The sequence below is a fragment of the Tupaia chinensis genome, unplaced genomic scaffold (assembly GCF_000334495.1).
Source record: "Tupaia chinensis unplaced genomic scaffold, TupChi_1.0 Scaffold000315_1, whole genome shotgun sequence".
NCBI classification, from domain to species: Eukaryota; Metazoa; Chordata; class Mammalia; order Scandentia; family Tupaiidae; genus Tupaia; species Tupaia belangeri.
This window is the reverse complement of record NW_006159808.1, coordinates 862615-876580: the sequence shown is the minus strand read 5'-3', so window position 1 is coordinate 876580 and position 13966 is coordinate 862615. Positions and strand designations below refer to the sequence as shown.

General features: G+C 43.7%; 1 protein-coding gene across 1 annotated transcript in view; it reads right to left on the bottom strand.

Annotated features, from left to right (window-relative positions):
* The window catches only part of NFKB1 (nuclear factor kappa B subunit 1), a 124575-nt gene that overhangs the window by 39075 nt on the left and 71534 nt on the right, over nucleotides 1-13966 (bottom strand). Inside the window, exons 6-7 of the mRNA XM_027772931.1 lie at nucleotides 12702-12850; nucleotides 804-967 (exon numbers count right to left, since the gene is read on the bottom strand). Coding sequence (XP_027628732.1) covers nucleotides 804-967; nucleotides 12702-12850 — 313 coding nt within the window. The remainder of the gene's footprint in view (nucleotides 1-803; nucleotides 968-12701; nucleotides 12851-13966) is intronic.

Sequence of the window (13966 nt, the reverse complement as noted above, 5' to 3'; positions counted from 1 at the left end):
GGTCTGCAGGCACCAGCGACCGAGCAGGGAGGAGCTGCAGGCTTCGGCGAGAGCTCTCTGGCCACAGGGGTAGGCCACTGAAGGAGGGCAGGACAGAGACCAGGGAGAGGTCTGCCAGGGCTGGAGCAATGAAACGGAGTGAGGGGTGGGATGCCGGGGAGAGCCCGGAACGGCTGGATCTCAGACGGGAGCCCCAGTGCAGGCGAGGAGGGGGCGTTGGAGACCAGGGGTAGCCTTGAGGCTGGGCATCGGAGATGGAATGGGTTTAGTAGAAAGTGCTCGCTGGCTTTGGGGGGCCCGGGGGCCTGAGTATGGGGTGATGACAGGACAGCCCGACTGACCACTGATGGACAAAATGTCAAAGAAGTGTGACGTGAGGTGAGGCGAAAAATGAGGTTGAAAGAAGAACTGGCATAAAAGCAGGAAAACAGAAAATCACAGCATTTCACGATGACTTTTAGGATTTGGAACATGCCTGGAGAGAGAGGCTGCGACAGGAGAGTCGGAGGCACAACAGCAGCGCTCGTGGTGGAAGTCTGCAGTTACTGGTTTGGGTGGCTGAAAGGGGCAGGCGTTTTAGGGAGAGGGACACACGGCAAGGTGGGAATGGGCTTCAGGCGTGCAGAGAGCAGGGCTGGGGTGGGCCGATCTGGGAAGTTCTAGAGGCCAGGCTGGGGGGCAGATTTATTCTAGAGGCAGCAGGATGCCAGCAAAGGCTTCTGAGCGGGGGGAGCAGCCCAGGAGTGCAGACTGGGGAGGAGACGGGCATGCAGGTGAGCACGGAGGGCTGGGAGGACACCCACCTGTGAGTTGCCGGTCTCCTCCGCCTTCCGCTTGCAAATAGGCGAGGTCAGGGTGCACCAGAAGTCCGGGGTTATAGCCCCGCATGCAGGCCTCCGTCATCCGTGCCTCCAAGGTTTCGAACACTTTTTTCTTTGTCACATGAAGTATACCCAGGTTTGCAAAGCTGGGGAGAAACCGTTCCGGCAGCAACAACAAACAGAAGTGAGACAGTCAGTGACCAGCAAGTCTGGTTTCACTTGGGTAAAGTGGATTAAAAAGATGTACACACAGGCCTCCAATGTCTTATCCGACTCTGCTGGGATGAGGAACATTTCAGGATTCAGGCAAATTTTTGTTATTTGCTTTTTTTTTAATTTTAGAAAGGCAATCTACGGCATGCATTACTCATTGTGTGACACCCTCAGCAGGCCTGGGTGCTCACGGAATCGAACACGTTAACAGTTCGGCAGTGAGGCTGTTGGAAAAGTAATGACTACAACAGCTACAGGCCATGTCTGGTTTGGCTTTGCTACCAAATGAGTCTGTGGCAAACTCAGAAGAATCTTTTGGTTTTCAGAGTCGATTAGGCTTCCAGGCTGGGATTAAGGAAGTGGTGGTATGTGTATCTATACAATTTCTTAATAAGGAAGATAGATCTGGTCATTTGCAAATATTTTGTGTGTGAATCACATGAAATTTTAAATTCCAAATATAGTGCTAACATTTTTATTTTTCTTTAGAGAGATTTTTGCTATAAGGCACATGTGCTTAAGAGAAAGACAGAGACAGAAAGTGAGAAATCACCCCCCGGGTGGATGGGCACCCCACAATCACTTCTCCTCCATTCTCCTCTCAGGATTTTGGGCACACACGCACACATGCCTGGAGTCTGTTTCAAGCCTTTAGGTCCGGGACTCAAACCATAGTCAGCCATGTGGGAGTCCAGCAATGTAATCATTACGCCATCTGCTAATTTCAGTGGTAACGTTTGAAAAAATATATTATGAGAAAGATTATACTTGGAAGGATATTTTGTTTGTTTTTGTATTGGATCATACTTGAGCTTGTGGATGGGATTAAAGTTTAGTTAGAATTCTAGCTCCTGGCCAACATATAAAGTCGAAGTTATTTATTACCACGAAAACTGCCATCTAATTCCACATGTGCTCGCGCCTGAGAGAAAACATGTAATCAAGTATGGGTAACCTTTAATCTTGCAAAGGCTCTATAGAACAAAACACGCTCATAAGCCGAAAAAGAAACAATGGAATAGATGTCTAAGAAACTACATACAATGCGCCAGCCAAAGCACAGGAGACAAAAAAGTGTATTCAGTAAACATAATACAACAAACAAAGCACTTTACCTAGACGACTCATTTATTCAACAAATATTTATACAGAACCTTATTAGTGCCAGGTGGTGTGCTAATAAGGTGTCAGCAGTAAAGGGATCTCATTATATGTTAGCACGACAAGACGCAACAGCAAAGAAAGAAAGGCTATACAACAAAATTTAGAAGATAAGTGATCAAGAAACAGAAGGGTAAAAATGGGGGACAGAAAGACCTCAGTGCAGAGATGACAGGAGCAATGACTTGAAGGAAGTGAAAGGAGACATGGATAAGAGTGAAGAGCACGGCAGAGAAAGAGCAGGTGCAAAGACCCCAAGGCAGGACCACATTGGTGTTTTCAAAGATGACAGCAGTAGGAGGTCGGTGTGGCTCGGGGAAATGCGCGAGAGTCCATGGAGATAAGTGGGGCTCAGATCTTTTAAAGCCTTGTAAGCTTTTGTAAGGACTTTGCTTTTACTTAGGAAGAAAAAAAGTTACTAGTAGTGGAAAAAAGAGATTGTGGCAACTGGACCAAACCAAACAAAATGAAGCTAGTGAGGGAAAGACAGAGAAAGCAAGCAGAGGAAGTGAAGGTGGAATGAAATGGCACCATGCCAGGGGCCAGAGCAAGAGTCACATGTCCAGAAGGAAGCAGATGGAAACAACGGACAGTGGAGGCACAACACAGGGAAGAAAACACGGCACTCGCATGTGAGCTCCCTGAGGGCAGAGCTCTTCGGTGCCTAGCACAGTGTTTGACGTTCACGGATTTGATGAATGTCTGTTGAGTACGTGAATGAATGAATGAATGAATGGGTAAACACAGGAATGTACGCACTAAGACATGCTGACATGAATGGAGAAACAGGTCTACAGAAACAGCACCTCATCTTTTAGCCCTTTAAGTCTTACTCTTCAGTGGAACATCCATAATGCAGGAAAACAGGCGGTCACAAGCATCTGCATAGCCCTTTACACTTCCCCGTCTAGACATGCTTCTCATGTATATTATCTGATTTAGTCCCTGTGAGAAAAGCATTGTCCTTATTATTTACTATGTGAATAAGAGAGTTTACCAACAGTGCAACAACACAGAACTCCATCTCCTGCTTCCAGTAATGATGGAGTAGTACAGACTGAGTAAGACCTCCCAACTTCAACTAAAAATATGAAGAAATGGTTTTCAGACATTGGACAACAGGCAGCATGGAACCTGATTCTTCAGAAAAGCGAAATAGTAAGGTGAATCCTACACAGTTACTCTAGTTCAATTGCTTTAGCCTAGAGAAAATTCCAGGCTGTAGCACAGGAAGGAGGAATCCAAACAAGAGTCTGGCAATCTCCCTGAGTTGAGGCAACACAGGTAAACATCTGAGGAGGCCAAGGAGGCAAGACTTCATGAGCAAACACTGAGGAGAGAACAGTGCATAAAGAGACACTAAGACATTCTCTTGAGTCACGTCAGTACTAAGCAGAAAGCTTGTGAAGAAACTGCCCAAGGCTGGGAAGAGAACCAGCATAAGGAAACAGGCAGAGCAATTTTTGAGACAGTTAAAGAAACTGCCTAATAGATGGAGCATCAGGCTGAATATCAGAAAGATACCACCTTGTCCTAATGACAAATCAGTCCTAGACTAAAGGCTTCTCTGATCTCCCTAACAGAGCTTAAGTGTCAGTTTATAAAGGATCAGACTGTTTCAAATTTAACTTTATCCCAGTAGTCAAAAATATTTTAAAAAATGTAAAAATCTAGCATCTCACAATCCAAACCTAAAATGTCTGCTTTCCAACAAGAAATCGCCAAGCATGGCAAAGTGTAAGAAAGTATAATTCATAATGAGGATAAAAATCAATGAACAGCAGCAAATCTAGCAATGATCTAGAAGATAGAATTTATAGACAAGTACAATAAAATATATTTCATATGGTCAAAAAGATAGCATGATATGTTAAGAGACAAGGAAAATATAAAAATCACCTCAAATGGGGACCAGCAGATAGCATAGTGGTTATGTTGCTGGACTCCCACATGGTTGACCATGAGGCTTGAAACTCAAGATTGGGCGCATGTGCATGCATGTCCAAAATCCCAAGAGGAAAGTGGAGGAGAAGAGGTTGCGGCAAGGCCATCCCCCCTTGGGGGGGAGTTGATTTCTTGCTTTCTGTCTCTCTGGCAAGCACACAAGCCCTATTGCAAAAACCTCTCTTAAAAGAAAAAAAAAAAAAAAAAACACCTCAAACAAGCCTGCAGCGATTAAAAACTACAACGTCTAAAAAGGAAAATACACTATGTGAGATTTAGAACATATTAGACATTACACACAAAAGGATTAGTGAACTTGAAGATAGTGATAAAACTACACAAAATTAAACAAAGAAAAGACTGGGGAAAAAACCCAGATTATCAGTGAGCTGTAGGGACAATTTCAAATGGCCAAATAAATATACGAGTAGTTAGGATTCCAGAGAAGAAGAAAAGGAGAGTGAACAGAAAAAAATGTGAGAAAATAATGACTAACATGTTTTAGATTTTAATAAAAACATAAATCCAGAGATCCAATAAACTCCAAGCACAAGAAACACAACTGAACTACACTAAAGTCCATCATAATTACAGTGCTTAAAATTAACAATGAGGAGAAAATCTGAAAAACTGCGGGAGGGGAAAGACAAATTATGTACAGAGGAACAAAGATGAGATTGACAAGACACTGTTAGAAACAAGGTGATCCAGAGACTGAGGAGCAACATGTTTTTAAGGATGTGAAAGAATAACGTCATCAACCTAGAGTCCCATAACTCTTCAAAAATACATTTGAGGGACCAGCAGTTAGCATAATGGCTATGTCACTGGACTCCCATGTAGTCGACTGTGGTTCAAGTCCTGGACCCGGTGGCTTAAACTCATGCCGGGCGCATGTGTGTGCGTGCCCAAGATCCCGAGAGGAGAATGGAGGAGAAGGGATTGCAGCGTGGCCATCCTTCATGGAGAGTGATTTCTCGCTTTCTGTCTCTCTGTCTCTCTCTGTCTTCCTGGCAAGCGCACACGCCCTATAGCAAGAAACTCTCAAAAACAAAAAAAAAACACATTTAAAAAATAAAAGATGAAATGAAGACTTCTAAGACATATTAAAACTGAAAGATTACATCAGCATCAGATCAGCAATACAAGAAAAGTTAAAGGAAGTGCTTTGGGCAGAGGAAAAGATGCTAGATAGAAATCTTGACCTATGAAATAGAACAAAGAGCAGTGCAAATGGTAAATATAAAATGCTCTTTTTTCTTGATTAAAAAAAGTCTCTAAAAGATAACTGTTTAAAGCAAAAAAAAAAACCAACAACATACTGTTCGTACGTTTACAATGTACGTATATGTAAAATACCTGACAGTGTCGTAGCAAGACCTTGAGAGGGGAAATGGAAGTAGACTGTTCTGAGACTCACAAACTGGACATGAAGAGATATAATGTTACTTGAAGGTAGAGCAGGATGTTAAGGATGTGCAATATAAACCCTCAACCAACCTCTAAAATTTAAACACAGGCATAAACTAAAGAGAAGATAAAATGGAATCATAAAAAAATAATCCAAGAAAAATCAAAAAAGGAAAGGGAGAACAAAGAACAGATGTGACAAGCAGAAAAATAACAGGAAGAGAATAGATTTAAACACAGGTATATCAATAACCACGTTAGATATAAATGGCCTATACACTCAAGTCTTGAGAGAACCAAATTGATTAAAAAGCAAGAATCAACTGGATGCAGTGTATATTTACTATGAATATAAAGACATAAAATTAGAGAATGAAGGAAAAAAAAGTTCCATGTTAACAGTAACAAAAGAAAACTGAAGTCTGAAGTGGCTATATCTGGCTCAGTCAAGGTACGTTTAGAGCAAATAATAATACCAAGGATAAAAGAGGGCCATCTCATGACAAGGAATCGAATCATCAAGAGGACATTAGAATCCTAGGGACCAGCAGCTGGCATAATGGCTATGTTGCTGGACTCCCATGTAATCGACCGTGGTTTGAGTCCCGGACCCGGTGGCTTAAAACTCACGCCGGGCGCATATGCATGCGTGCTCAAGATCCCGAGAGGAGAATGGAGGAGAAGGGATTGCAGCGTGGCCATCTCCCTTAGGGGGCGATTTCTCACTTTCTGTCTCTCTGTCTGTCTGGCAACGCACGTACCCTATAGCAAAAACCTCTCAAAAAAAAAAGAGGACATTAGAATCCTAAATATCTATGCTTAGTAAAAGAACTGCACAGTATGAGAAGCAAGATCTTATAGAACTGAAAAGAAAAACAAGCATATCTACAAATAGAGTCAGATTTTAATACCTTCTCTCAATAATTGATAAAAATCAATAAATGGAAAATCAGTAAGGACATAGAAGACTTGAACAACACTATCAAACAACTTGGCCTAATTGACATGTATATAGGACACCCACTCAGTAAGGTAAGGAGAAGCATTCTTTTTAAATACACAGGGAATTTGCCAAAACAGACCATATAGTGACCCATAAAATAAGTCTCATTAAGTTTAAAAGGATTCATAACATAGAAGTATTGTCTTGCTACAATTAAATTTAAATCACGTATCAGTAACTGAAAGACATCTAGGTAGGAGTAAATTTCAATCAAGATCAGTCATGGGATTGTTGATGCTGGGGACGGATACATCGAGGGAACCTCTGGCTATTCTTTCCACTTTTGCATATGTTTGAAAATTTCTATAATAAATTACAAATGATATTGAGGGGCCAGCTGGTGGCATGGGAGTGAAGGTGACTGTGTGGTTGAGTCTTGGACCCGGTGTTTTGGGTGTATGTGCATGTGTGCCTGAAATCTCAAAAGGAGGGAGAAAGGGAGAAGGGATTGCAGTACGGCCATTGCCATTGGCAGGGGGCGAGGTACTTTTTCTTTTCCTCCCCCGTTCCTGGGAGCACACATACTTACCCAAGAGAAATAAAAATATTATGTTCATGGGACTAGAAGATGGCGTAATGGTTTGTTGCTGGACTCCCACATGGCCGACAGTGGTTCGAGTCCCAGACCCAGCAGCTTGAAATTCACTCCAGGCACATGTGCACCCAAAATGCCAAGAGGAGAATGGAGGAGAAGGGATTGTGGCATGGCCATCCCCACCTTTCCTCACCCTACCCCCCGGGAGTAATTTCTCGCTTTTTGTCTCTTTGTCTCTCTGGTGAGCGAACATGCTATATAGCGAAAATCTCTCAAAAAAACCCTTTTTTATGTTCATGCAAAAATTGGTTTTATCATCAGAAACTGGGAAGAAATGTCCTTTAGTGTGTCAACAGAGAAATAGACTAGTATATTAAGCAATACTGCTGGGTCGTCAGAAAAGTCACGATGCATTTTTACATAGAAAAACATGAAAAACTACATCATGACTTTTGTGATGACCCAATACTTAGTAACTAAAAGGCACTAAGTAACTGCTATAACAACACGGGGGACTCTGACGTGCATTAGGTGAAGGAAGCCAGACTTAAAACAGGAGACAGAGGAAAGGATCCTATGTATACGCCATTCCTGGAAAAGATGGGACAGGACACAGACGTGCTCCAGGGCCAGGGATGGGGGCGAGCTGCCTCGCAGGGGCATGCATGTCCAGAGGAGTGGGATTGCATCCTTCTTCTCGATGGCTATGGTGCTGGTTCCATGAGTATTTGTCAAAGCTCACAGGACTAGAGATGCACACTTCAAAAGTAGAGCATTATCGAATTTAAGTTATACTTTGATAAATGTGACAAAAATCTTTGAAAAAGGAAGGTTATCACAGCTAAGACTGGGGCTGAGACTACAGACCTGCTTCTTACTCAAGACGCCCTACTCCTCTACACAAGTGGTTTTCAAAGTGTAGTCTCTAGATGATCAGTATCACCATTAGCTTGGAACTTCTTATTGCAATACAAACTTGGTAAAATACAAATATAACCTACTAAGTCAGAAAGCCTGGGTGTGGGGCTCAGCAAGGTGGCTTTAATGACCCTTCCAGAAGACCCCGGTGCACCCTGATGCCGAGAAGCTACTCTGCGTGACTCTCTACGCGGATCAGCCCTGGCACCAGCAGTGGCATACAGCAGCCAGGGCTTTCATGGCGGCCAGGTGCGGATCCCCCTGCACTGGGCTACATGTTCGCCCATCACAGTCACTGGGACCTCCCACTGCCCGTGGTCTGTGCTGGAACCTCCAGAGCACTGGGTGGGATTCAAAAGTGGGCCCTCTCCCTGGCCTTTCCTCCTCACCCAACTTGAATGTTGACTCCTCAGGATTTCAAAACAGCCTCTGCTTCACAACGCACACCATGATTGAGAAGTGGAATATTTCACATCTCAGTCTCTACTAGTCATGTTTTTTTTTTTTTTTTTTTCAAATCAGCTCCTTTTCTGAGTATCTCAACTAATAATCAACTGCTTTTGGACCTTGCTTTCATGTGGTCTTGAACTAGCTTGCTGAGGGAAGCTTTGTTTCTCTTTTGTATTTTTATATTTATACTTCAAGTGTTAGCCAGTTAGTATATGTGGCATACATTCATTGGAGAGAGAGAAAAAAAAAAAGACTGCACATCTCTCTAAATCGGCGTTGCCAGGAAGCAAACAGAGGGCGTGGTAATTTTTGATGAGAAAAGTGGCCTAAAGCAAAAAGTAAAGTAACAAGTTTTCCACCAGATGAAAATCTCAAAGAACCAAAATGTGGTTGAAACTAAGTTTTGCTATTCAGAGTCTGAAATAAAATACTCAAATACAGTTAGTTTTTTCAAGGCTGGCAGTAAAGGCTAATTAAATAAACAAAAATTTAAATTAATATAACTAAAAAAATGAAAAAGCCACATCCCTCAAACGAAAGCCATCAAACGTATAATCCAAGACTTACTTAAAACATGAGTGTACTGATACAGATAAAATGCGTTTGAAAATAGAACTAAGGTTACTGAGAATTCATACTGACAGAAAGGTAGAGAGAAACACTCCCAAAAAGGTAACTCCTTTGGTTTTGATCATTTAAAAATGATGTATCTTCTCAGTGTCATTTTTTATGGTTTGTTTTTTTTTTTGATGTGTTGGATCAGTGCCTTGCCCATGAATCTATACTCGTAGCCTAATCTCTGCTATCAAAAACAGGTTCTCTTGGTTCCACTTCTAGTATTGACAAGCCTAAGGAGTCATGTTGGCGATCTTCCTAACTTTCTCTGTGATCCCCGATTCCTGCCTGTGAGTCAGAGCGACAGCACCGTCACTGTCACACCAGACAGGTGGATGTGGCAATAGCTCCCGTTCGCTCGGTCTCAGATGTGAAGGGCCTGGAGACAGATTCTGTACCCAATTCTCTCTTTGAAAAGAGCAGAAATTACGATTCCCAAGAAATCGTGCAATTTGCTCCAAGTCCTACGGCTGAGTGTGACAAAACTGCAAAAAAGATTTCTGGTTTCTAGAATAATGTTCTTTCTAAAAAAAATGCAATAGGTTCTGACACAGGAAACTTATAGAGTATTTTGGAAAACATTGTAACCAAATGTTCCTCAGCTAAGAGTCCAATTAGAAAGGAAGCATCGGGCATTTTATAGGACACTGTTGAGTCTGTTTTAATTCTCAAGTAATGTCACCTTTTCTAACTCTATTGTATAGGGTTAGAAAATCCCACGGCATTACACCCAGACATTGTGATGGTCAAAGTTAGGAGTTTAGATGCTCAAGATGTTTGTTGAATGAATGAAGGAGTGAGGAGTCCTCCCATCTCCTGAGTCCCACACTCCAGTGCACTCCAAGAATGTAAAGGAATCCCTCACTTTTTTTGGAGACAGGGAATTTGCTTCTCCTCTAAGTCTCAAAGTGAATAACCATCAGCTCCTTTTAAACACCTGAAATATTACTAAACCAAACAACAGAAACACCAAATTACAGACAACATACTGGAAGATTTATAACAATACTGTTAGTAGGAAACTTCATCTATCATTTCCCCTAAAAGGTAAAATTATCACACAGACTGAACAAGATCAAAGAGAATAAACACTTATAACTGATGGGGCCAGCAGATTGGCATAATGGTCACGTCACTGGACTCCCATGTGGTTGACTGTGGTTCAAGCCCTGGACCTGGCAGCTTAAAACTCATGCTGGATGCATGTGCGTGCGTGCCCAGAATCCTGTGAGGGGAGTGGAGGGGAAGGGGTTGAGGTGTGGCTATCTGCCCTGGGGGATGGTTTCTCGCTTTCTGTCTGTCTGGCTCTTTCTCCATTGAACACACGTGCAAAAATCTCTCTCTAAAAAACAAAACAAGGGAACAACAATTGGCATAATGGCTATGTCGCTGGACTCCCATGCAGTCAACTGCCGTCCGAATCCCAGACCCTGTGGCTTAAACTCATGCAGGCACGTGTGTGAGTGTGCCCAAGATCCCGAGAGGAAAATGGAGGAAAAGAGATTGCAGTGTGGCCATCCCCCTGGGGGGGTGATTTTTTTCGCTTTCTGTCTCTCTGTCTCTCTCTGTCTTTCTGGCAAGCGCACGTGCCCTATAGCAAAAACCTCTCCAAAAACAAACAAACAAACAAACAAACAAACAAAAAACCAGGAGCCCCCTGGAGGAAGTCTGAAGAAACACTAGGTGAGCAGTTAGTGTGAAACTATGAGAAGGAGCCTGTGTTGCAAAGCTCTCACAGGTGGGTCAGGAACTGGAGGGCACACTAAAACAGGACGGCCACCGTGACCAGCAGGAAACAGGCTGGGCATCTCAGAAGATGCTGACACGAGTTCATATACAGCACACAAACATTTTCAAATCAATTTAAGTTTCTTCCTTCAATCTACAGGGTTTTCCCCCCAACATCAAAAGAGGCAGATGTTAGTGACTTAAAAGAATGTTCTCTCTCTAGGTTTTTCACACTTGAATATTCGCAGTCAAAGAAATACCTAGAACATGAAAGCTCAACCTCCCCACTACCAACCAACTTGAAACCTGGTCCAAAGTCAAAGCCTGCAATGCTACCATCAGCGTAATTAGAGCTGATTTAAAGAATTCCTCGGTTTTGAGTAAACAGCCCACTTTAACTGGGATTTTAGCATTGGCTAAACCAGGAAACTCTGAAAAATAGTTTTAGAAAGTAAAGAAAATTAATTTAGAAATTATTATTTTTTTAAAAGCTATTTCTGCTATAGGGTGCATGCACTCGCCAGAGAGACAGAAAATGAGAAATCACCCCCCAGGGGGGTTGACCACACCACAATCCCCTCTCCTCCATTCTCTTCTGGGATTTTGCGTACATACACACACGCACCGGGTGAAAACTTTAGGCCGCTGGGTCTGGGACTCAAACCATGGTTAATACGTGGGAGTCCAGTGATGTAACCACTATGCCATCTGCTGGGCCCTTAATTTAAAAATTCTTTTTTTTAAAGAATTGTTTTATTTATTTTTAATGTGATCAGAGAAGGGGAGAGGGAGAGAGAGAAAAAGTGAGAAAGCAAGCCACCAGGTCCGGGACTTGAACTGTGGTCAGCCATGTAGGAGTCCAGCACCCTTAACCACCATGCCACCTGCTGGCCCCAATTTAGAAATTCTTACTCCTTTTTAATAAAAAGGCTTTCTTCCCGGTTGAGCACATACTCATGCATGAGTGAGTCAGAGAGGTGGGGGTGGACTGATGAGCACCGTCTCAGGGTCCAGTCACACACGACTCCTTCCTCCAGGCCTCTAGCCTGTCAGGTCTGGCACTCACAGCGTGCCCAGCGTGTTTCAGGCGGACAGGGCAGGGCCTGGACCACAGCGGCCATGTGGGGTCTGGCTTTTCTTGAGAAGCACATCATGGCTCTGCCTCAGGGTAGGCCTTCCTTTGGTTCTGAAGGAGTCTCAAGACTTAACCTTTTAGGGGTTACTAATGGCACAAATCAATTCATACTGCATGCTAAGTTACTGTGCTGTGCTCTATTTTAATGTTTTGTGGGAAAAAAAGATGAAAACCATTCTTTAGCATACTAAATAGCTCTTATTACAATTTTAACTGGGGGCCAGTGGGTGACATAGTGGTTAGGGTGCTGGATGCGGCCGACAGTGATTTGAGTTCCGGACCTGGCAGCTTGCTTTCTCTCTCTCTCTGGTGAGTGCATGTGCCCCATAGAAAATGAACAGAATAATAAAATGAGAAAAATGAAGTCATCTTAAAATTAAAAAGCTGTCTTAAATGTTTTGAAGTTATTTAAAATTTCCTTCATTAAAATTCGTTTTATCTGACCAGTCCTCCAGCGAACAAGGAACTTCATGTTTCCGTTTCAGCTCCAACAAGTGGCAAAACACACGTGCACCCTTGGCTTCTCATCTGTGAAAACTTTCCAAGCAGCTCGGAGCTAAAGCCATGTTTATCGATTTCAGGCCCCAAATATGCACACTGTAAATCCATTATAGGATTCCTCAAGAATGTAAAACCAACCATAATGTGTTCATTCCTGCTACAGTTTCTTTTCTTTTAATTTGTTCTACTTTTTCCAGGAGAAGAAACGTATTACTGAAAACTATACCCCCTGGCACCGCCATCCACAGCACACACAGTCTTACTTACCCGACCACCATGTCCTTGGGCCCGGCAGTGACGGTGCAGATCCCGTCCTCACAGTGCTTCCCCACCAGGCTGTGGGCGTGCAGGTGGATGTTTTTTCCATTTGTGACCAACTGCACGATCACCTTGGCAGGTCCCACATAGTTGCAGATCTGTATGAGGAGCACACATCCAGAGTTAGTGCGTTCAATCACACAGCCACACAGGAACAGGTCGGAGAGAAGCATTCGAGGACATGAAATGGTGCACACCTGCGAGGGGGTACACATGACCATAGCTCTGATCCTCAAAGTACAGAACGAACGAACAGACAGGATGGACATAAGGCGTTTCTGGTAGCTGCTTGGTGTGGTGAGACGCTACAAGGCGGGGCATGCACGATATGGACTGTTTCATAGGAGCTGGGCCAGCAGGCCTCGGAGGATGCCGTGTTGCCAAAAAGCAATAAAAGGCCTCTTTTTTCCAACTAACCAAGAACAGGTTTTCTTCTGCCCTGCCCCACAACACAATTTTTAATCATAAAAGCTGGGGAAATGACCCATGAGGAGGGAATTAGTGGGTGATGGGAATCGGGGAGAAGCGTGGTGAGCAGGGACAGCGCCTCCTAACGCCTCCATGTGACAATGTAGCAGAGGGGGTCCTGTCTGGGTCCTGCCTCTGAGGCTGGCTGTGGATGCCCAGCCCCAAAGCTGGGTCTGCAGTTACCTTTTGGGACTCTTGGGCCTTCATTAGTCTCTGCCACTATGAGCTCCGACCACTGAGGTACGTACGCCGTAAATTTCTTCCGTTCGAAAAAGTGTAACTTCTCAGTACGAATCCTTAGATTTCGACTCTGCTAGCTCTTATAAAGTGCTATTTTTCCATTTAAGGTAACATGTCTTGTTATCGGCGTATCTATAAAACAATGGCCATGCCAACAGGAAACTGCGTGGAGACCATGGCATTTCCAGCAAGGAGAGTCTGGATATCTCTTCTCTGGATGACTGTCTAGTCCCCAACAGCAGCCCAGACACCTCCCTTGAGAAAGCCCCAAGACTAAATCCATACTACCAGAAAGACCAGTGGCCTCGCCTGAGCCACCTGGTGACAAATTCCACCAGACTGTTGGAGATGCACTGGAATCTCTTCAAAGGATGGCCAGCTACTCTGCTGGGATGAACGGGTTTTCTGGGCGGATGATGTTCAGAGCCAACCCCTGGGTGAGCTGGCCACCTTCCTTCCTTCTGGGAAAGGGGATGTCCCAAGTCCGGGATCTCCAGCTCTCTCCT